Source organism: Meriones unguiculatus, chromosome 1, assembly GCF_030254825.1.
Source record: "Meriones unguiculatus strain TT.TT164.6M chromosome 1, Bangor_MerUng_6.1, whole genome shotgun sequence".
In the NCBI taxonomy this organism is placed as follows: Eukaryota; Metazoa; Chordata; class Mammalia; order Rodentia; family Muridae; genus Meriones; species Meriones unguiculatus.
Genome location: NC_083349.1, coordinates 39,588,163 through 39,611,874, shown reverse-complemented (window position 1 = coordinate 39,611,874; position 23,712 = coordinate 39,588,163). Strand labels below are relative to the sequence as shown.

General features: G+C 43.7%; 1 protein-coding gene across 18 annotated transcripts in view; it reads right to left on the bottom strand.

Moving 5' to 3' along the window:
- Window positions 1-1,684: 1,684 nt before the first annotated feature.
- Window positions 1,685-23,712, bottom strand: part of Trpm3 (transient receptor potential cation channel subfamily M member 3) — a 539,859-nt gene continuing 517,831 nt past the window's right edge. For 15 of the 18 annotated variants that reach the window (XM_060387459.1, XM_060387471.1, XM_060387465.1 and 12 more), the window contains 4 exons: window positions 15,906-16,056; window positions 15,594-15,793; window positions 11,691-11,823; window positions 1,685-7,430 (listed from right to left, as the gene is read on the bottom strand). In XM_060387459.1, coding sequence (XP_060243442.1) covers window positions 5,978-7,430; window positions 11,691-11,823; window positions 15,594-15,793; window positions 15,906-16,056 — 1,937 coding nt within the window. In that variant the 3' untranslated portion in view covers window positions 1,685-5,977. The remainder of the gene's footprint in view (window positions 7,431-11,690; window positions 11,824-15,593; window positions 15,794-15,905; window positions 16,057-23,712) is intronic. The other 3 variants (XM_060387548.1, XM_060387553.1, XM_060387502.1) reach the window with 2 other exon arrangements.

Here is a 23,712-nt window from a genome sequence, read left to right as displayed (position 1 = left end):
TGAGGTAATAGGTGAGTCTGTTAGTCTCTCTCACACACACAGGGAAAAAATAAAGAGCTAGCTTTGGACTAAGAAAAAAAGAAAGGGGACAAAAAAAATGCTGTGTCCACAGGCCCAAGACTGATCTCACCCTGTGCCTCACATTCTTCAGCAATCTGCCTCCCCCAGGGCCTTGAGTCGTGGCTGGCATTGAAGGTCTCAGAGTCTATGGGCATCTACATAGATGTCTTTCCTGTCACTTTCCAGTCCCCAACACCATGGGGGGATCACGTGCTGCCAGCAGAAGGTGACCAGTTATTCTTTTGATTAATCTGGATGGTCTGGTCACCTATATCTCCTCTCAAATGACACACAGAAATCAGTACATCTTGATTGTATTAGGAATGATCAGTGCAAGGAGGCCATAAGGGCAAAGGCAATACCTCTGAAATCTGAAAAAGAAATGACAAAGTTGTTCTTTAGTCAGAACCAACTCCTTTATGGACTCTAATCTGAGGGACAGGATGCTTGGCTTGCAGATACAGGACACAGGACAAAACTGGTGGAGAGAAAAGGTTTCCCTGCTCACTTTGGGAGCATTTTGACTGTGCAAATTGGATCCATTCCTTTCTAGATGTTGAATGGCTTCTATCAACTGAAAGGCAACTTCTTTAAAGAACAAACTTTTCAAAGTCATCTGGTGCTTCATCAAACATCACCTCACTCCCACCTCTAGGCCTGGCTCACCCACAGGGTGTGAAGGCCACAGGACAAGAAAGGAGGTCTCATCTATTACCGTGGGATCATTTGTTCACAGTGATCTGTGGGTTTCTGATCAAAGGCCCTGTCACTGTGGACCTTTGACGTTCATCTCTGGTTTAGCAATTTGCACCCAGGACACCCTAAAGAATCCAAGATGTGTCTTTCATGCCCCCACACCTTGACCTTGGGACTCCACAGTGGTGCTGGCTTGCCATCTCTGGGTCCCCAAGCTATTGCAACTTGCAGTTGATACTTTATTTCATATTATTTGTTCAGAGCTTTAAGAAATTGAAAAAGAAAAGGAACCCTCAATTATTTGTTTTCAATTGTTGAAAACTGAAAGTCGTTCCCACTTTAAGAAGCCCAACAGTTTGAGTGAGTTGCTATCTGGATTAAGCACTGAAGCAAGACAGGGCTAAAATGTTAAGTGCCTTTAAAAAGTCAAAAGAAATGCATAAAGCACAGCGTGCAGTGTGCTGACACAAAGTTAAGACTGGGTGTGGAGAAGGATTACTTGAGTCAAGTCACATTGTTATTGTAAAAAATTAGTGAGTTGAATGCAATATATAGGCCAAATATACAGCCATCTAAACATTAGTGTCACTTTATCTAGAACAGACAATGCTACTAAATGAACGTATTTATAAAATACTGTACACTGCTTCCACATGGGATCAGCAGACGTAAACAGACAGCTAATTCAACTGGAGTTTAAAATATTTATATTCATTTGTTAGTCTTTTGCATAACATGCCAGCTTGTCCATCACAGAACCACACCTTGCTCTCACAGCTCGTGGGGCCTGGAGGAGGATACACACATCAGCTTATACAAATATGTTACAGTGGTCTGAGGAATGTGAACAACATAATAAAGACCAGGAACAAAACTGCCCATCACCGGAGGAGGCTGCTAAATAACATGGAAATGGGAGCATAATTAATCCTTGACACATGTGCTTCTTTATTGAATGTTACAGATTTATAAATGATTATAAAGCTGCCCTGTAACGTTCATTAATACAACCACATGCTACAACTATGCTGGGTTAGACACAGGTTACAGATAGGTTTACATGTGTTTTTATAATACATCATTGCCCAACATGTCACATGGCATAGCCTATAGATATAGCATGATGGATAACTGGATAATAGTATCTTTAAAGAAACCAAACAGCCCAAACATCCAGGGAGGTTAGACTGTACAGATGCAGAAAGAGAAAGAAACGTACTATCCAGTGATCTACCATAATCTTATCTATAGTAACCAGATTTTAAAATACATTTGTAACATTCAGAAGAAACACATTTTGTGTTTTCACAAGTACACCCCCCCTTTTTCATTATTCTGGTATATGTATATATACATAGATATTTTTTTTAAAGGGGGAATTATCAAAGTGCTAAATAGTAACTGGTCCTGGAAGCTTCAACTTTAAAGAAACACCCAGTTCTATAAAGTGCCACGTTCTGACTGCCCTCCTTCTGGCTTGCAGAAACACACACTGGCCATGACAATCATCCTCTTGCTTTCTAGCATTCCATTCAAATCTATCAGTTTCTAACTGTAAATATAAAATATGGCAGTCAATCAGGAAACCTTCATGGCCATTTTCAGACAACATCCTTAATTTTCTTTCCCGAAAAGAACAAGCACGCAATTTAGAACAAATCATTATACATCATAGTATGTAAAAATTGGCACCTATGAAGCCAATGATTGAATAAGCTATCTCTTCCTTGAGCCCTCAATGACTTCATTATGTATGGTCTACAATAACAGGCTGAGCAGCTGTTTAATTCACAGAGGCAGGTGATTAAGGTCCCCTCTATCAGGGACATGGTGGAACAAATGAGCTGAACACAAGCTGTCTGCGCAAGGCCACAGAATCCACGCCACACTGGTACGCAGAGAACCCAGAAATGGAAGGAGATGGGACTGAAAATAACACACACGCATGTGCACGGGGAGGAGATGGCTATGACACCTACACAGTTTGTGTCTGAAGTTGTTTATGTTTGGCTTATAGATTTCACACACTTCATCAAAGATGTTAGCACTTAATTTTCATGCAGAACAAAAGCTCAGGACTGTTAAATATTTCCTTCCCTGGGTCATGTTCTTTCTCTCAGGTGATCATAGCAAACAGAAACACTTAGGCTTGTTCTTTCCCTCCCTTGCTACCAAGGAGGTCCCAAACCAGGCCCTGGAGTGCTTGGAACCCTGCTCACATTTGATAGTGTCACATTTGATAGTGTCATCTTGGATTTCGTTATGGATTCCCTCAGAGAGTATCTGCCTTTGAGAATGCTTGCTACTCAAAACCATGAAAATGTTAGGGCATGAGGACCTTTAGCTAACCATATCTAATGTAAGGAGAAGTGAGACCTTGGTTCAAATGCTAGAGCTGAGAGTCCACCTTCCTGAGAACCACAGAGAAGTGTGTAGTGCCTGTTCCAGCTTGACTGATGATGAACACAATCTCTTTTCTCACCAGTTACTGGGGAACAAGAGGCATCATGAGTCCCTTAAAGTTACCTTGAAGCTTCACATGGATGTGAATTTGGGACCTGGGAGGGCTCAGAGTTTCCATCAGGTTCTCACGGGGATTCATGGCTCAAGAAAGCTTAGAGACAAATGATTTGTTTTCAGGTTCAAAGCATGTCTGTTGGGAGGGAGACAACCAATAAGGAAATGTCTCCAGCACAGTTATCAATGAAGAGGTATACCAAGGATGAAAAAGGATTCTTTATGGGTGTGAGCTTGCCACTCTTTTCAGCTGAAAAGATTTTTTTCTTAAAAAAAAAAAAATTTAAAGGCTAGGGGTTTTGTGGTGGATTGGCCTGATTTCACTCAATGACACACACATTGGTGTTTACAGCTACACTGAAAAAAACCAAGCAGTGCCTGGGACCAGGAACATTCAATTATGTTTCTGTATTCTCCCTCCCCCCACTTTTTTCTTTTATCTCTGGGGATAGAACACAGGGCTATAAGGATGCAAGGCAAGTGCTGTGACACTGAGCTCCAGTCTTAGCTTTTTTTTTATTCTTTCTCTCTTTGTTTTCCTTCCTTCCTTCCTTCCTTCCTTCCTTCCTTCCTTCCTTCCTTCCTTCCTTCCTTCCTTCCTTCCTTCCATTTTATTTTTTCTTTTTGCAACAGGGCCTTATGTACTCCAGGTTGGCCTTGAACTTGGTATGTAGCAGAGGCTGACACTGAATTCCTCATCTTCCTCCCTCTTCTTTCCAAGGGCTGGAATCACAGGTGTGTATCACCACTATTCCTGACTCCAAGTCATTTTTTTTTTCTTAAAGACTTTATTATTTTAAAATGTTCAATGAGCCAAATAGGAATCCAAAGTTTTTGTGGTCAAGATTTCTTTATCCCATGTCAAATCCAGGTTCTAATCTAGAAACTTTTGCCTCCATTCTAGACTGTATAATACAAACTGGCTTAGAATCACACCTCTGTTCAGATTGCATTTGGTGGTAATAGGTTTGTGTCAGAGAAACCAGGGTGAAGAAGTTGTCACGACAATGGGTGCTTCCAAACATGGGGAGGCAGAAGATAGGGGGAAGCCATTTTGACAGTTCTTGTTCAATATAAGGGTAGATAAAGATGACAGAGACCTTTTTTTTTGACAATTATAATTCCAACAGTGGGTCCAATAGTGTAATGAACTTTTTCCAGCAAAAGTTCTTGTATATTAAAAAAATAATCTTGGTTATAACCTTCAGGTGACAGGAAGTCAAAGCCTCTTAAGAAATTTCTCTGTATCTGTACATATACTTTATATAAACATGAGTCTGTGTATGTGGATGTATGTGTAAGCAGCATAAACTATAGAATTCTGTAAATGGCATATTCGCTTTCTATTTCGGCCTACTGTATCTTTTTTATAGCTCTGTAAATAAGAAACATATTCATGATCTGACTGCAACTAATGGCTTTGGGTTGATGTCAAGTCCCTAGTTGAGTCTAAGGTCATTATGGTTTTTGAACTTCCTTAAAAAGTACTTTGGAACATTTCCATAAAAAAGATACCAGCCCTTGAAAAACTCTGATTAAATTTATGCTGAGCCCAGATTAGATGGCTAAACTCTAGGTATGAAAATATCCACATATAACCGTGTGTTCAAATACAAAATGGTCATGTGATGAGTGGTGTGGACATTTGGCAGTTACAACTTGAAGGTGTTCGGAGAACATAGTGGAGGCATGCAAATGATGAAGGCCACACAGCAGCATCACGCACTATGGATGGCGAGGCTAGGACAACATCCCACTGGCAACTTAAAGTCAGAGCTTCCCACTTTTTCCTTAAAGTTTCAATATTACAAATTTGATGAGTGAATTCACGGATGACAGGTGAGATACAAAACAACTTAAAAATATAAAATTATCTAATTACATTCATCCTGAGCTTACTTGGCTATACTTGATTGCTCATGGTATATTATAAATCATATGACTTTTGCTTTCAACATCAATTCTTCTTTCATTTTGATTGCAAGGCCAAAAAAAAAAAAAAGGCATTTTCTGTTCCCTTATTTTCTTCTAAAGAGATAAACAGTGTGGCACCAGAAGTGAATATAGAAGAGACAGGTGAACTGTATATATGACTGTTACCTTGTTTTTCTTTATAATGACCAATTACAGAAGTGTTGGCATGAGAAGGATGTGGGACGTTAGGTAGAACTGCTTGCTGCCGGCTTATACTGAATAAAAAGGATGTTCTTCATCAGTCACCAGTGATGGAACCAATGTGAAAAGAAAACAGAATTGAAGTTTAGAATATCTCATCTTGTATGCTGGCTACTTTTATTTCATTTTGCAATTTAGCCCTGTCTGCTCAATTCTTGATAACAGGGCAGAAATCCCAAGATGCCTGCTGGCATGGAGAGTGCTTGAGCCCATTTGCTCCCCAGAGCTCATGGCTTTCTGTGGTGCCTGGCGACACACATTCATTTCCAACCCCTTTCTGTTGTCTTTACCCCTCCCTTCCCAACAAGTGCGAACATGCCTTAACCCCCTGTGTTTGGCACTGGGCCAGATGGCATGCTTGCTTGATCTGTGGCCCAGAGGTTACCTTCAAGTTAATGTCTCCCAAGGCATTGTTTTTGCTCAGCTAAGAATAAAGCAGGTATAACTCGAGGAGGGGGGGACAAGGTGGACATTGGGGAGAATGTTAGTGCTGGGTTCCCAAGCCTCCTGCAACACATGGTAAGATGGTTTAGTTGTGCTTGCTTTCAAAGCTGTGAAAAGCCGATGTTCTAGACAGTCTTCTCATGGATAGACTGTCCCCCCGGCCCTCTGGCTTGGAGGACTTACTTCTCTGGAAGGGATTTCGTAGGCTTGCAGTGTTCCTCTGTCTATCAAGCTTGTCACTGATGGAGAAGCTCTTCCTGGTATGTGCATATGGCACGCTTGGCTCCTCTGCCGAGTAGCTGTTGGCGCGCTCTATCTTGGGAACTGTGATGTTGTTGGATAGGGTTCTGTCTGCGTTTTCAGCCTCCTGAGAGGATACTGGATTGGCAGCTCTCCGGCCTCTAGCCTCATTTTCCTCACTGTCAGAGCTAGGATGGCTCAGCTCCGCTTCTCGCTCAGGGTGGCAGCAAGATAAGTCCTCTACCTTGTCTCCGAGACCTCCATGGAAGGTGGCTCTGTCAGCTATTGCTTGGGGGGCATTGACGCATCTTGTGTCGATACAGTCTGTAATACTTGTGTATTCTGCTGTTTTCACAGGCACCCCAAAGTTGGCGTAGTAACTCCTTGAAGGAGAAAACATAAAGCTATGGGATTTTACAATGGGGGCCTCTTCCAGAAGAAAGGGCGTGGTGGCTAGGTAGCGGCTACTTTTGGAACGCTCAATGGTGTGGTATGTTGGAGGGTCTGTGTCCCAGGGGTTTTGGCATTCTGGGAGGTGGGTATAGTCTGAGGAAAAAGATCTAGTGTCCATAGACGTGATGTCTTCAAAGTCAATGCTCCTGCTTGGAGGTCGGTCTGTAGGTGCAAGTGTTGCATAGGCACTGCTTGAAGGAGCTGTGGAAGGTGCTAGGGCTGAAAAGCTCGGCTCGCCCAGCCCGAGGATGTTCATGGAATTATCCAGAGGGTCTACATCACAGTGGAGCTCATCCATGGCAGAGACATAGATGTCTATGCATGATGATGGTCTTCTCGAGTCAGGAACAATGGCCAAAGTATTTGCAGGGGCTGCAGGAGCTTTGGGTTCTTTTGCTACCGAGTGGGAGCTAGTTGCTCGGTGTAAGCTCAGGGACCTCTCTTTGAAAATGTTTTCCAACTTTTCTATACCACCTTTGTCTTTCACATTGACTGAATAGAAAGAATGGCTTCGCATACGGGGCATTAAGGTTGGAGAAGTTGGGGATATGGTCTCCTCACCTGCAGGGTCTATACTCTCTTGAAGTTTGAAGGTGTTCCCCTCCTGGCTGTTGAAGCTGCTCTGGCGGACGATGTAGGCTGCATCTGTGCAGTCTGAGGAGGTCCTTGAGCGGATCTTGTTAGACTCTGCCCGCTCCAGACCTGTGAGGCGCTCCAGGGCCGTGGCCATGCGCCCAATGAGATCCTCCAGCTGTGCTAGCCGGATGTCCACAGTCTGGAGTGAAGCCTTCATGGAGTGTTCTCTCTCATTAACTTCCTCCAGCCTCATGGACATGTTCTCCACCCTGTAGGAGAAACAAAGAATAAGAGTCACTTGCGTTGGGTTCTTCTGCTGGGAAAGTTAGAGGTTAAGGCTAGAAGATGGCAAAGGAGTTCCAGTTCCCCAAGAGAGAATCAAAAGGGTTACAGGTAAAGGGAAATGCTGAAGGGGAGAGAGGGGTTATGGGTAAGGGGAGGGGCCAAAGGGGAAAGAATGACATTTCTACTGTTATGGAGGATAACCGGATCTGAATACTTTTGTGTGGGAAAACACTTTGGAAATGATACAATCCATTGGTTTTCTTTAGTTTTAGTAGTCACTTTTAAAAGAAGCCTCTCTGTGTTGCAGGCTACACTTTATCTCTCAGTGATACTCCTACCTCAGCCTCCCGAAGAGCTGGGACCACAGGCAAGCTCTACTGTGCCTGCCTTAATTCAGAGGTTTTTAGCTTTCCATCCAGCATATCCCAGGTGCTGATTCCTAATAGTATTTGAGTGCTAGCAGAGCAATAAAGAAAAGAATAGTTATTCTCCTGCTGTTCTTTGTGGAGGCAGTGGATAGAGGGCTGATATCTGAAAGGGATAATGGTGCTGTTTTGGCATGATTACACATGATCACTGGTCCAAGGGCTCAGAAATATCTGTGTGCCATAGCCTGGATGCAAGGCGCCCTCTGTCTATCACCCTCCAGGCCTAGGGTTCCACATTATAGAGAAATGGAGCAAGTAAGAGTCAGAAAGGTTGAGGCTTAATGAGGGAGGTCAGCTGGACATAGACAGGGAATCCAACAAGAATGAGAGGAAGCTGGGATGCAGAAGGACGAAGCTCTTCAAGTACATTAGGAAAGGTCTGATGGGGGCCGTAAGAACAAAACAACACAGACTTTAAAAAATAGAACTAGAGCTGGAAGCCAGCTGCAAAGGGGCTGTAAAAAGGATGCACACACACACACACACACACACACATACACACACAAAAAAAAAAACAAAAAACAAAAACCAAAAACCAAAAACCTCTGGCTGTCCTGAACTTGCTTTATAGACCAGGCTGACCTTGAACTCACAAAGATCTGCCTGCCTCTGCCTCCTGAGTCCTGAGATTAAAGGCATGCCATACCATCCCCAGCTCAAGAACTATTTTTAAACAATTCTCACCACTTCACTGTATTCCTAGGTGGTTGTTAGGTTAAATGTTATTAAAAAAAAATAAAACAGTAAGGGCCAGTGTTAATCAATCTTCATCCATCATTCTGGGTGTGATTAACCATCTAACCACTCAACAGCCTAATGATGAGGGCATAGACCTAACTGCAAGGAGCTTAATGTAGAAGCTAAAATATAAAAAGGACCTACGGTCAATTTTACTTTACGTTTGTTCTATAAGTAGACAGCTTCCTTTACATTTACTTATTTTTTTCCCTTGAAGAGTTTGGGAGCAGTGACATGGCTCACCTGGCAAAGGCCATCAAGCCTGATGATCTGTATTTGACCTCTGGGATGTACATGGTAGAAGAGAGAACCTACACCTGCAAGTTGCCCTTTGACCTCCACATATGCATGGACAGACACAGCCCACCGAGAATTTCCAGTCATGATTGTGGTCACTTAAGTGATGGTCAAATAGCTTAAGCAAGAAACTGCAGACACAGATGATAAGAATTTATGACTCACTAGGAATCCCCAAGGAGAGAGACATATACAGTGAAACAAAGAAAGAAGGTCACTGTGGAAGTCATGATGTTATATGGAAGGAAACCTGTCTTTAGCTTTCTGTCCCTTACATCTCCAGATAGAGAGTGGCTCATTTCAGATTAACTCAGAGGTGATGACAACAGGGTACAGAGAAGAGGAGAGGCGGCGCATGCCCCTGAAAAGGAAATAAGCTCTTAGTGCTTCTGATTTCCAATCTCTGCAGTCGAGTTGTGTAACACAAAGGGAGGGTTATATAATATTCTCTCTGTTGTATGGACTGCGCGCACAGTCAACGGTGAAATGCAACTATCAGCATTTCTGCCAATATCTCTACATATAGACACACCTGTGTGCAGATCTCTGTTCTTAGCTCTCTCTATCTCTGTTAAGAGCCTGTGAATAAAGCAGGGAACACACCTGTCACACCACACTCAGAAAGAGGCAGCCAGTACGGATGCCCTGGTCTCTTGGTGGTTTCCAAATGCATCCTGGGGCATTTCTGTTGTGCTGCGTACCATTCCATTGTTGGAAGATACTAACTTTTTGTTTTCTTAGACAAGCAAAGAACCCAACAATAACCACAGCAAAACTCCTAAAACAAACAGTAGCCACAGAAGCAGAATGAGGCCTGGGTTTGCAGCCTTGGGCTTGCTCAGGAGGCCATTGCTGGTTCTTTCCAGCCAGTCTTCCTACTGTCTATGCACAAGGTGAGCAGGGTTTTTCTCTGTTCTGCATTCCTGGTACCTTCTTACTCATACTCTGAAGAGCCACCTTGGCAGGTCAGGGGAGGGAGGAGCCTTGGTGGGGTTTTCTGACATAGAGGGAGAGAGTCTCATTCCTTCCTGGGCTTTTCCAGAAGGAGTTGTTGATGTGGTCACAGAATATTCATGTGTGCTGACATCTGGCCCTCGTCACCCTAGTTCTTCAGAGAGGCACAGCCTTCTTGGCATCTTACTACGCCTCTCCCTTCTTACATTTCTTGCCTCCAAGGCCTGTGGTTTTTCTGAATTCAAAAAGCATCTCAAAGGCCCATCGACATATGCTGAAGAAATGTGTCTCATCCATGGTAATATTCCTACATGGCACAATTTCCTGGAAGCACATGTCTGCATGTCCATTCATAAACAGCTTTCTAAGGCTTCCAAATATGAGCGCAAGCTTCAGAATTTCAGCTCCTTCCGCTGTTTGCCAGAGAATTACTTTATAGCATATCATAAATCTCTCTATTTTGTAGTGGCAGATGTGTATAAAATCTGTGCACAGCTTTAAACCTTATTAATATTGGCTTGATACCTATGGATACGACCACCCATTGGCATATGTGATTATACCTATGTATATAGCCTGCATTCTTTAAAAAAAAGAGCAAGAGACAAAAACTGCATTTTTGTGATTTCTGCACAGTTAAAAAGGAATCTTTGATGTGGGCACACAAAGTGTTATTTGATGAAAATCAGAAGTGAGTTTCTCAAATCTTTGTAGGCCTACCACACTGACGGCAATCATCAATCTTTTATGTCTTCTATACTGTTTACAGTTTGCTCTTTCTGTCTTTAGGGTATAAACAGTCGAAGTGTGGTTACACCAGTTCTTTGTGGCACCCTCTGAGTGTTCTTATGGATGGTACTTCCAAATGCTGGGTGTGAATATTCCAGCTTGGAGGGATGGTTTTTATTAGTCTATAGTAATGTAAGAGACGCAAGAAAATGTAGGACCATTTGCCTAGACCTAGAGCTGTTAGATATCAAAGATTCTGACCTCTGTGTGTGTGTGTGTGTCTGTTTGTTTGTCTGTCTGTCTCTCTTGCTGTGTGTGTATATGTGTTACCTTTTTTTTTTTTTTTTTGAGGCAGGGTCTTTCTGTGAACCTGGAGCTTGCATTTTTTTTTCTTTTTTAATTCAGCAATCCCCAGCAATCCTACTGTCTCTACCCATGACAAAACCATGGTTACTGGTGCTCAATAGGACATGCCTGCCTTGTGATGTGGGTGCTGCCACTAGAGCCCAGATGCTTATGTCTGTGGAGGAGATTTTTCTTATAGGTCACTTGGCTCTCAAAGCCATTTGATAAGTGATAAAAAAATCTGGGTAGAAATTTTTTTTTGTATTAAGTTCTTTGTTTTTAACCTTGTTTTATTAAAAAAAAAAACAAAAATAATTCTTTGAAAAATTCCAATCATTATTCTCGCTGACTGACAGAACCCTTGCTTATTTAAAAGACATGAAACACTCACATAAGCCAAAGAGGGTGATATGCTTAATGGTCTGTGAACTTGTTGAAGAGACTGAGTTGGGGCTGAGTCTCCCTTCTTTATGTTTAGAGACATTACAGTTTCTTGTCCAAGCCAGATCTGTCCTAGACTCATCCATGTTCAAGGCCAGCTTGGAGCTTTCACTGCCTCCTAGAAAGGCCCAGAATCTCTAAGCCTGGGACTTTGATCAGCTGACTGAACAGGAAATGTTCTGTTCTTTCAGAAGGTCCATGTTTTCTTGGGCAGTAAAGGTAAGTATAACAGGTAAGATGTGAGGACAATTCAGCTGTTACCATGGGCTGTGGCAGAAAGCATCTGTGTGAGGCGGGGCCCAGGGAACACACCTTTCTGACGTCACCCGTATCCTCTCATCATTGGATGAGTTGAAGCGATCATCCTTCTCGCGGAAATATTCTTCTATGCATTGCTCTTCAAAATCGTGCACTTTCTTGAGCTCATCATCAGTTATGAAGAGTTCTGTGGGGGGAGAAAAAGTGGGCAGGGGAGCCATGAGACAGAGCAGGGACCGCAGCGGCATCTGGTCTGTGGCCTAATGATGGTTTTAAAGAAATCCAGGCTGGGGAAAGTCTCCCAGATTCTATTGTGAGTTCCAGACGGAATCCAAATCTAATTAGGCTGCCTGAATCACCAGCTCCTTCCTGAGTTGCAGAGTCATGTGGTCTCTGGAGCCCACCTGGGTATACCTGGCTACTGCAGGAGCCTGGCTTAATTAAGGAATCGGCAGGACAGGAGGAAAGCAAGAGAAAGGAGGCAACTGGGAAGCATGGGTGTTTCTTAAAGGCTCCAAATTTCCAGAGCTGTGTAATGTGACATGCTAATGTTATTGATAATCCCTGTTTAGCCCCATTCTCTTCCTTTCCTCCTCCCTTCCTCTCCCCACTTCAGAGTCAGGAAAGCCAAAGACACTCATTTTTAAGTCACCCCTGAAATTATTAGCAACGACAAGACTCAGTTTTGACCAAGAAAGAAACAAACAAAAAATTGTACTGCAGGGAGGGGTGGTTTGTTGGGAAGAGATTTTGCTTACAATGTGGGGGGAGGGGGGACGGAAGAGAAAGTGAGAAAGACACACTCTTTCTATACTTCCTTTTCTTTTCCTAACTTGAACATAAACAATTGATGATAGGAGGTTCAGCAGCTTTTCTGTGACCTTGAAAACAAATTTACAGAAAAGGAATAGCTGAGCTGGACTAGAAGTCTGGGTCTTTGACCTCAGTGAGCCATGCTGAGTTCTGTACCATCACCTCTCTTTCTGTTATGTAAGAAAAAGAAGCCTCCTTTATTTGTGCTATTGTTCTCCTGGTTTTCTGCTAATAGAGGGGAGGGAACTGTCGCCATCAGCGCTACAGCAACAGAAGTCTGGTGGAACTGTGAGCCTTTGAATGGTTTCGGGAACAGGGTTAGGGCAAGAGAGTTGTTTTGGAAATTTCCCAGATGAGGAAGTCTTTCTCATCCTGGCACCTTGAGATGCCACAAGGATTGGCTCAAGTGTTACGAGGTCTGAGGCTTGGCATCTTGGGGCTTTTTTTTTTTTTTTTTCTTTAGATCACTCTTGCTTGCCCAGAAACATCAGTCAGAACTGCTGGAGGCTGTAAGAACATGACTGTGAAAGCCTCTGAGAATATAGAACACACCGGAAGTCAGGCTGCCCTTCTCAAATATGGCAGGCTCCGGAGGGGAGAGACAGCCATGCCAGGCAGAGATGCCTGAGATGTGGTGTGAAATTACACAGAGCCTTTGAACTTTAGGGTCAAGAGAGAGAGAGAGGTCACATATAGACCCCCTCCCGGATGCCAAAGATTCATGCCTCTCCCTTCTGCTAGGCATGTTTCTAAGATCCAAAGGAGTAGACCCAATAATTACAAGGGCCTCATTAGACTTCTTTGAGATTTCTGAGTGTCTGTGTATGTCTATGTGTGTGTGCGTGTACTTGCCTGCATGTATGTGTGTGCACGCATGTGCTGTGTGTATATGGATGTTTTATACACACTGCTGCTGACTCTGTGCCTAACATTTACATGCATGCTTTGCATTCGGATTCGGGGCCTCATGCTTGTATGAAAGCACTTTACTGACTGAGCCAAATCCCTAGACCTAGCCTGCTTTTTTTTTTTTTAACTCTTAAAAAAAATCTATTACCATGTCAGATTTTACCATATATATCTCTATGTTTAACTGTTTCTGAGGCTCAGCAAGAACTTGGCAATGCTCTGGGATCTTTAATGACAGCAAGAGACCGATGGCGAGAACTTCATTCTTCCCTGATGGGTAGATACATGCTCTTCACTCTTCTCATCCTGCCATGTTTTCAAGATCTTCCCTGTGAAGGATGTCTCTGAGAAGTTTGTCACCTGTTCCTCCTTGCCACTTGTCCAGAGAACTGATGATGGATCAAATACTACTCTGACTGAAAATAAGAAAACAATGTATACAGCTGGGCATGGTGGCACATGCCTTTAATCCCAGCACTTGGGAGGCAGAGGCAGTGAATTACTAGGATGGTGCCAGCCTGGTCTATGTAATGAGTTTCAGGTCATCTAGGGCTACCAAGTGAGACCTTGTCTCAAAAACAAAACACAACAAAACTAAATCATGTAGATGAGGTTGGCAGGGCTTCTCAGTACTCTTAGCCCCATGAAAGGGTCTCTGAAGTAGCAATAGGTCTCTGGACTGCTGTGGTGTGAACACAAAATATCCCCCCTCAGGCTTCTCAGAGGGTGGTGCTCTTTTAGGACATATTAGGTCTGTCTGGGTCATTGTGGATGAGTCTTGAAGGTTTATAGCCTGGCTACACTGCTGATTTAGTTTTTGTTTTGTTTTGTTTTTCTGCTTTTCGATGCCCCAGTGTATGGGTTGCTGCCTGCTCCTCATCTTCTACTGCTATGGAGAGCCATCACTGCCAGGCCGTAACAAGCTGCATCTCACTAAACTATGAAGTAGGAAAAGTATCTCTCCTTTAAGTTTCTGTTGTCAAGCATTTGATCAGAATGGTGATTTAAACAAACAAAACAAACAAACAAACAAAAACAACTCACACAGCCCTCTATCCTGTACTGTATTTCTAGTCATCTTGTACTCCCTAGATAACCAAAGTTTTCTACCACAAACGCTCATGCTTTATTGAAATTGACTTGGAGTCCTGAGTTTCCCATCACTGCAACATTCTTGCAGTGCTGCAATCAGGGCAGCATTCCTTGCCCAGGATTTGACCATGCCGCCCTGATTTGAAGACAAAATATCAGGGTACCCTGTTTGCCCAAGATTGTGTTTCAGAAGGGAATAGTAACAAAATTGCCAGGTTTTTCCAACTGTCTTACTTGAATGTCTAGAAAGAAGTTGGGCATTGCTTAGTCAGGGAGATCACTAAGAGCTTCAGGTTTAGAGAAAAAGCTGACTAAGCAACTCTGGTTTTAAGCCATGGGTGTATTGGTGTCCCACGGACCAAAGGTAAATTCCTGGGCCACCATCCCATAGGCTCTCATTTGTGGATTTAATGTAGATTTAGACTTGACACGTTTGGAAAAAGCGCAGTAGTCTATTAGTCTCTGCATTTCCAGTGGCTCTGGAGAGTTTATGCCCAGGGGGCATTTAGGAGCCTGCAGAAGCCGTTGGTACTTAATGTGCAGAGAAGGATATGTAAGGTCTCCTGCCGTGAGTCACACATTCCTACACAGTGAGGAACTGTCCCAGCCCAATGCCAGCAAAGCTTCCCTTCAGAAACACCAGGCTAGAAGGTGGGCGGTGGGTGGTGGAGAGGCTGTTGTTCTGTGCTTTGAAAACAAGGCTCATTTTCCTCAGAAATCATATAGGAACAGTGCTGAAAGCTTAGAAAACATTTAAGATCTGGAATAGTGATAGTCCCAGAAAAGAGCGTGGGAGAATAAATCTCAGGTCACACTGTTTAAAAATTATATCTAATAGAGCACTTGGTGCATACTAATGTGGGTGATTTACTGTGAGACCCTTGGAAGAAGGGTATGAAGGTGGCCTACTAGCACTGTTGGAGAATGGTTTCTCTCTTGCTAAGAAGTGGCTAAGAATTCTGGCTTCAGCTCCTGCTAAACTGTATCTTCCTTCTATCGTGTATCTCACTCATCAGGCTGGTCCCTGTCCCACCCCCCTAAGTATGCATGAGACAGGAGAACCAAGGAGGGCATGTATCCTTTCTGACAGCCTATGGCAGTTGCTGGGGAACTTCCGGCTGCAGGTGCCGGCTTGCAGCTCACTCAGTCCGTAGTCCCTTTCATCAGGGTCACTCTCGTGCTTCCTCCACCGGCAGCACACGTGCTGGAATATCATCGTCATGTGACTGAAGATGATGAGCGGTGGGGGCAGAACCGGCCTCTCGTGGAAAGTCATGATGAGCTGGTACCTCTGAAATTTCCATACTTGGTTGGATATTGACTTGACCTCAAAAAATGTATTGCTGAAACAGACCAGAGAGTCACATGACAAGCAAGCATTGCTTTTTGAAGTATCAGTTCTCTCCACCTACTGCCCATCCATCCACCTGTATGCCTGAAGAAGTAGCCACTCACTTGAAGACAGCAATAAGGAGGTTGACCAGAAGGATGTTGGCTACCAAGAGGTAGCAGGCCATGATGGCTGGCACAATCCATGCTCCTGTCTTGCAAGGGGGCAGCTGGATTGTCTTGCCATCCTCTCGGGTCTCATTCTGTCCACAGGGAGCTAGAGGAATTGACACAGGTAAGAAATGAGAAACCATAGCCATTTGATTTAAATTAAAAAGGAAAAAAAAAGGATAGCAAGAGACACTTAAATGAGGGGTTTAAATGGAAGAGAAATACAGCCATCTCAAACACCAAAAAGTTTCAAAAAAGCCAACATAAGAAAATGAGAGCTTCATGAATATTCAAAGGGCCACCACTTTTGAGGAGATGCAGTTCTACCTGTGTCCCCAATCTGTCATCAGATTGAAAGAGGTATCTAGAGCCACCTGCCTGGTCCCTCAGTCACTTCGCCCTGGCAGTAGTGAGGGGGCATTTGGTGTTCCTAAAATGCTTGGTGAGGGCTTTTGGAAGAGCCAGGGCCAGAGATCTACCTCCTGGTAAGTTACTTTCAAAATGTGCTGTAGAGGGCTCCAGCGGACAGCTTGGAGCCCGCATGGCAGAGTATTGATTGGACATTAACACAAGGGCAACTGGTAATTGCTGTGAGAAACAAACCCACAGCCTTGGCCAATGATTTGCTATCTCAGTACAGGAGGAACAGTGCAGGGCAGCACCTTGGGAAACAGGGAGAGCTTGCCACTTGCTGTCCCTGATAGATGAGGAGGATGTTGGGGAATGGGATCATAGGGAGGAACCACAGAGCCCGCAACTACTTGTTTATGAAAAAACACACCAACCACACATTTTCATCCCAAAGATGTGCATTTCAGGGCCAAGACATAAAGCCTAACTCTGGAGACTAAATGGCAAAGGCAGGGGTGTTCAGAGAAATGTGGGAGTGGGAAGGAGGGAGGAAGGTGATATGTTGGATTGGGTGAGCAGAAGTAATGTGCTGATGAGGCCAGCTTGGGGATTTCAGGTAATAATGGATGATGCTTTCTAGCCCTGCACAGTGTGGCTTATAGAACCTGTCTTTGTTACTGTTCTACTGCTGTGAAGAGACAGTGACCAAGGCAACTTAAGAAAAGAAAGCTTTTAATTGGGGGCTTGCTACAGTTTCAGAGGGTTAGTCCATAACCATGGCACAGAGCATAGCAACAGGCAGGCAAGTAGGCATAGTGCTGGAGTAGTAGCTGAGAGCTCTTATCTGATTCAAAGGCAGCATGGCAGAGAGAGGAGTTAGACCGGGGCTGGTATGGGCTTTTGAAACCTTAAAGCCCAGCCCCAACTGACACACCTCCTCCAACAAGGCCATACCTTCTCTAAAACGGCCACACCTCCTAATCCTTTCTAAGCAGTTCTACCAACCGGAAACCAAACATTCAATTATATGAGCCTATAGGAGCCATTCTCATTCAAACCACCCGTAGCTTGTAGGTAGGTAGATGTTATTTGTAGGTAGATACTACCAGTAGGTGAGATAGCCTTTCCTTTCCAGCTGTTTTACATTGGCCTTTGAACAGGTTAACTTTATGTCCATTAGCAGTGGGTTAAGAATACCTCAAGAGGCCCCAGCAGCTCCCATAAGCTGCTGCTGAGAAGGTACAGTCTTGGTACTGATATCGACTGGGTAGTACTGACCACCCAAGACAACCTTGTAAGATGGTCTCGGAAAGAAATTCACTGATAGATGAAGCCCCAACTCTGCACTTGGCTCTCCAGGGCTGTCTCTTCTCACTTCTCCCTAAGGGCTCAACCTAGACCAAGTTTCTTATAGTTCCTAGAAGTCCAGTCTCCCTTCTGCTTCCTGATTCTGAGTCACATTGTTTCTGTTGCTTCTGGAAGACCTGTTGATAACTTAGTCCCAATCCCCAGCTTCACCCAGGGTGTATCTCTTCTCTTTCTTGCAGGCCCAACAGTCTGCTCTCTACCCCTCTAGCCGGGAATTGGCTGCTCAAGTCCTTAGGCTCCTAACACTCCTGCTGTTTGTCTTGGGGCTCTCACACTGCTGTCGTTGCCTAATACTTGTCGGTACCATACCTGAGATTCCAATGGGGCATTGTTCAAAGTTACCCTCCTCTTGGCTCAGCACATGCACATAACATGTTTATTTGCATCTCCAAACATCAGAGTTTGTTGACCGAGTAAAGAAATCTCTTGAGCATCTGTGCTAGTCCTGCTAGCTTGGTTCAGTCAGGCAGTATATGTGTTTGGGTAAGCTGAGGAACATTATCTAGAGCAGTGGTCTCAACCTTCCTCATGCTGCGACCCTTTAATACAGTTCCTCATGTTGTGGTGACCCCCAACTATAAAATTATTTCGCTGCTACTTCATAACTGTAATTTTGCTACTATTATGAATCGTAATGTAAATATCTGATATGCAGGATATCTGATATGTGACTCCCAAAGGGGTCATGAACCACAGGCTGAGAATAGCTGATCTCGATTCTAGACCAACAAGTGCAGCATAAACGAGTTAGATGTTCCTTGTGACAGTGATAATAATAATAAAAGTGAATCATTAAGAGGTAGCCTTTACTTTGTAATATCAGCGAAGTCACTCTGAGTGTTACAGGCAGCAGTCAGTGCAAAGCATTGCTCCGTGAGGGCTTCTAATGACACTCTTGTTCTAGGTATTTGTCGGCACCAGAAAGTGCAATAACTCACACACAGAGATGTCAACCACTAATGGAGATGAAGAGGGTGCCTTCCAGACCTGACAAGCAGCAGCTATTAGGAAGGAGGCTAAGTTATTTCAATGTTCCTATGATACCAGCACGTTGCTGGGAAAGTCCCCAGGGATATGCACCAAGCCAGACATGACACGAATGGAGGTTTAGGAGTGTGGGGCTGGATGCTATCTCTGTGTGCCTCCCTTTCTTACTCTTCTCACTTGGGTCCTTTTTCTCCCAATACTTTAGCAGACATGAATTAGTCAGTACCAGTGCTCTATCCAGTGACATGCTGTCATCTCCATCTTTGTCAATGGCAGTTAGCAGAGTCCCTGCAGTAGGCATTTGCAGATTCTAGCTCCCCCATTATCTATTGACCTTTCCTTGGATAAGAACATCCTGCTTTCCCACTGTGGACTCACTTTGCTCCTCCCAACCCCCATTTCCAAAGGGGTGGGGGTGGGGAGTAAGACTGTTAAGTAGAAGGGGCCTGGCTGAGAGGGGCATCAGGAGACTGGAAATGGATGACCAACTAAGACATGCAGGAATCCAGCCTCTCTAGTTACCTGAACCTTACAAGCCTGTTTCTCCAAAGTCAGTTTTAATTGGGTCGTTATCACCTGTAATGAAGTCTCCTGACTGTAGGTCGGAATGGTGGTACATAAATATCATCCCAGCACCAGAGAGGCGGAGATGGCAGGAAGCTTGTGTGTTTGAGCCTCACATATATAGTAAAACCTGAGTGGGAAGTAAAGGCAGAGGGGGACTGCCAGCTGTTATAATTACCTTCCCATCCATAGTCAGTAAAACAAGATGTTCATATTTAGAGCCTTGGAATATCATAGAAAGATTAGAAAGTGGTACCCAGTGAGTGACACAGCATCTGACCCGATGCTGAGGCTAAATCAGTGTCTAGGTTTCAGGAGCCAAAGCAGAGATCCCGCTGCCCTCCTTCCTCAAAGCAGGAAACAACTTAAAGGGTCTATTCTGATAAAGCTGAGCTTCTGTCCAACTGTGGCCTCAGAAACAGACAATATGGATTATTACAAAAACCAATGGGGTAGACACAAGTCTGAAGAACTGGCTAGATACTTAGACATAGCCAGCAAAGAAGTTGAGTTCTAGAACATGGGGCAGGTGTGGGCACAGAAGGGAAATTTGGCTGTACCTATTGCATCTGCGCAGACACGGCCAGATTTGAAGGGATCCCCATGCGTTGTCTATGTGGGTCACATTGACACGTCACTTGGAAGAAACTGGAAGCGCCCAGTCTGCTAATGATGCATTCATAGACAGAAACGGACAATTGGCCTTTGGAACACACACTGAGGGGCTAGGCACAATGGGCCAGAGTAGGTGGGGGATGAAAAATGCTCCTCTCGTACATTGTGCAACAGCGTTCCACTGGTTGGAACTGCCCCCCTCTACTCTCACCAGCCTTTATGGTAACAGAGAGTACTTGCCAAGCATAAATAGGTCCTTGGGTTCAATTCTCAGCCCTGAAATAGGAAGAACCTAATGCGAATTAAAGATTCAACAGAATCTTTCCTAGAACATAAGCTCTGAGCCTGGAGTTTTTGTGTTTCTTGTTCACCAAACTGAAGATCACAGCCTCCTGAGCACTACCTGAAACATGCAGATGCTAAACAGGGAGATGGTGTTACTCTCTGCACGGTGACAGTCTTCATCTGGATACAGTGCCGTGCATTTCTCTACGTGCCACATTGATGCTTACTACTGGGTCAGGCTCTGCGTGTTCTGTTTACTTCCAGGCCTCACCAAGTACTACCATAATCTGCTAGAATAGAACGCTCTCATGATAGAAAAAAAAAAAAAAAAAAAAACAAAAAAAAAAACGGGGAAAAATAGGATTTTTCCTCCCAAAGTCTTTGTCCAGAACAATAGAAGATCTTACTCTATCTGCTGTCGTATAACTCTCCAAAGCAAACCAGTCCTCCCACCCATCCAGTACTCATGACAGACCTTGCTAATTATTCTGGATATTCTTTCCCATTCAGATAAGATGTTACATTGGAATCCCTATCTAGATAAAGCTCTTGACCGTGTGGTCAATGAGCTATAATTAACATAAGGCATGGGACCATTCTTAGCTCTTTGTATCTCCTGTCTTGCTTAAGGCTCCTCCCCCCACCCCCAAGATCACAAGGTTTAGCAGACGTTCGACCTATATTCCAGCTGCTCAGGAACCCAAAGTGCCAGAATCAGACACCCTTCCTATTCTAGGTATTTGTGATGTGTGACATGGACTTCTTCCCATACATCATAGGCCCTGATGACTTAACCCTGCCCTGTGAATTAAAAGGGGCATCTTTAAAAGTGGGCAATTCTTCAGAAAAAAAAATTTAGTAAATTTATTATTATTATTATGATTACTTGTTATTCATAATTTATTCACTTTGTATATGGGCTGTAGCCCCCTTCCTCATCTCATCCCAGTCCCATCCTCCCTCCCTCCTTTCCCCCTATGTTCCTCCCCTAGTTCACTGTTAGAGGAGGACCTCCTCCCCTACTATCTGACCCTAGCCTATCAGGTCTCATCAGGACTGTCTGGATCCTCTTTCTCTGTAGCCTATTAGGGCCACCTCACCAGGGGGAGTTGATCAAAGAGCAGACAACTGAGTTCATGACAGTGACTGCCTCTGCTCCCTTACTAGGTAACCTACATGAAGACTGAGCTGTGAATCAACCAAGGACGTAGACCCCCTGTTCAGATGTAGCCCAAGGGCAGCTCAGCCTTCATTTCTTTTTCTATCTGAGCCCCTCAGAAATGCAGACAGCAGACCTGAAACGAGCATCTATAAAAGGGATGGTCTGTGCTAGCTTTGCTGGCCACTTTACATTGGTCTTTCTCCCAGCGTTGTAAGAAACACAGCTGGTCACAGCAGTATTCAGGAGGTGGAGCAGGATTTGGAGTTCATGGCCAGGCTTGGTTATGTAATGCATCTCGAAAACCAGAAAGAAAAACAAACTAACAAACAAAGAAATATCCTTGCTTTATAGTTGAGGAGTGGAATGATTTTTACAAGGTTACTTGCCTAGCAAAAGATAATGCCACAGTCATTTTTTTGTTTTGAAAACATGCTAAGTTCCTGCTGGATGCAGGAATTGGTCCTGGGGATGTAATTATGAATGCAGAAGAAATGAGTATAACCTCCCTTTGACCTCTGACCTGTGGGTACACTCCACTCTTTCCCATGTGGCCTTGCCAATGTACTCACCCTAATGACCAACAACTGCATGCTTAAATGCAAGGTCTTGAGTGCAAGGTACGATCTTGATAGCACTTTGACATGATAGAGGGTCAGAGAGCTTCAAGACCTTCGTCCATGTCTCAGAAGAATTTGGGAAGAACAATGAAGGATTACTCTACTAGTTTTCCTGAAGAGCTGGAATGCTGTAGACACAGCTCGTGTAGCTGGTCTAAGGGTTAACTCAGAGAACTGCCTTTTGCTCTTTTTCATAGCATTATAGTCTTCTGGATATAACAACTGGAGATGCCCCTCTTTGTACGGCTACCTCTTTCTATAGGCCATAGACTATGTTACACCTAGGTGGAAATTGTCTCTGTGGAAGCATGGGACGTTCTCTATTGCATACATGGAATGACAGTGTCCCATATAGTCTAGGACAGGAGTGACAAAGGTAAGTGTAAACAAGGTCAGAATGAATTCTTTACAAAGGCACCATCAACTAGTTTCTTTTCCTAGTCCCTAACCTGAACTACTAGAGAGGTACTGATCGCTCATGACATGGCACAAAGGCAGCCATTGGAAATTAGCAGCATGAAAGCCTGGAGAGATGGCTCAGCCATTAAAGGCTAGGCTCAGAACCAAAGAAATAAGAAATGCCTGCATCCGTGAACAAAGAGAGTTCGGCTGTTGATTTCCCCCAGAGGTGCCACCTCCACAGATCAGGGAGTCCGTGGTGATTTTAGGGCATGAGAACAGAACATTGGCTAGCATTGAGTCAGATGGTAAGAAAATGACCTTTTCAAAACTCATTCAATCCTCCCTGACTTCATCAGGAAGACACTGTCAGTTTGAGGATAGTGTTTACTTAACTCCCCCTCACTAGCCCCCTCTTTCCAGTAAAGTCGAGACAGACCTAAGTATCCACCAAGAATTTCCTAACAGTATGCTGTTTTCCTTCTGTTTCTTTTATGATTATCTTCTATTTACATCAAATCATAGTCATTTTCAACTTACAGCCATGATTTTTTTTAAAGTAAATTGAGTTTTAAAAAGTGATTCAGTTGAAAAATTACATGGAACAGAATAGAGGTTACAAAACAGAGACTATGGCTGATTAAATGTTGAGAAATACTAAATTAGATGATGTCCAAACTTCATCTGTTCCTAACATTGTATTACTCCATGGTTCCAAGAAAAGCTGTAAGGTCCTTTAGCCTGCTCCACCTGGGTACCAGTGACACAGTCTTAACTCTTTAGGGACCTCCTAGTGTATAGTCATACACTATAAGCATATAAGCTTATATGCTTATAGATATATGGTATATAAGGGTATGCTTATACCTTATATAGGGCATGAGCATAGTTTTAGCTTTGAGATGTTCATAAATCTATTCTAATCTAATGACTTAGAAACCTAGGTATGTGGTGAGTATATTGACAGGTGTTCTGGGTGGCGTTGGGGAGGGAAAAGAGAATTCAATTCTTTCTATCACACCTGTGCTATGTTTTGGATAGTCTACATACAAGTTGTCCTTTATTTGCTGTTTTGGGAGAGAGCTTCAAAAGTCCAACATTGGTAGTTCATTGTTTTGTTTTAGGAATTCCTAGCAGCATAGTTGTGTCCCAGTTTCTTTAGGGAAGGCTGAAGATGCACAGGAGGCTGTTATTCAACCAGTGAGTTAGGGCTTATAGTTAGTTATATATGTGTCTATATATATACATATAGCAGGTTGATTGTCTTAACAGCCCAATTTCCTCCTTTTCTTTTATCCATGCTTCTTTGCCATGTGACTGTGGAATTCCCATTGTATGTGTGGAGTCTGTTTCCTTGTCCTTTGATTCTGAATTTGTTCATATTAGTCACTTTGTTGAATGGGGTATCTGTCAA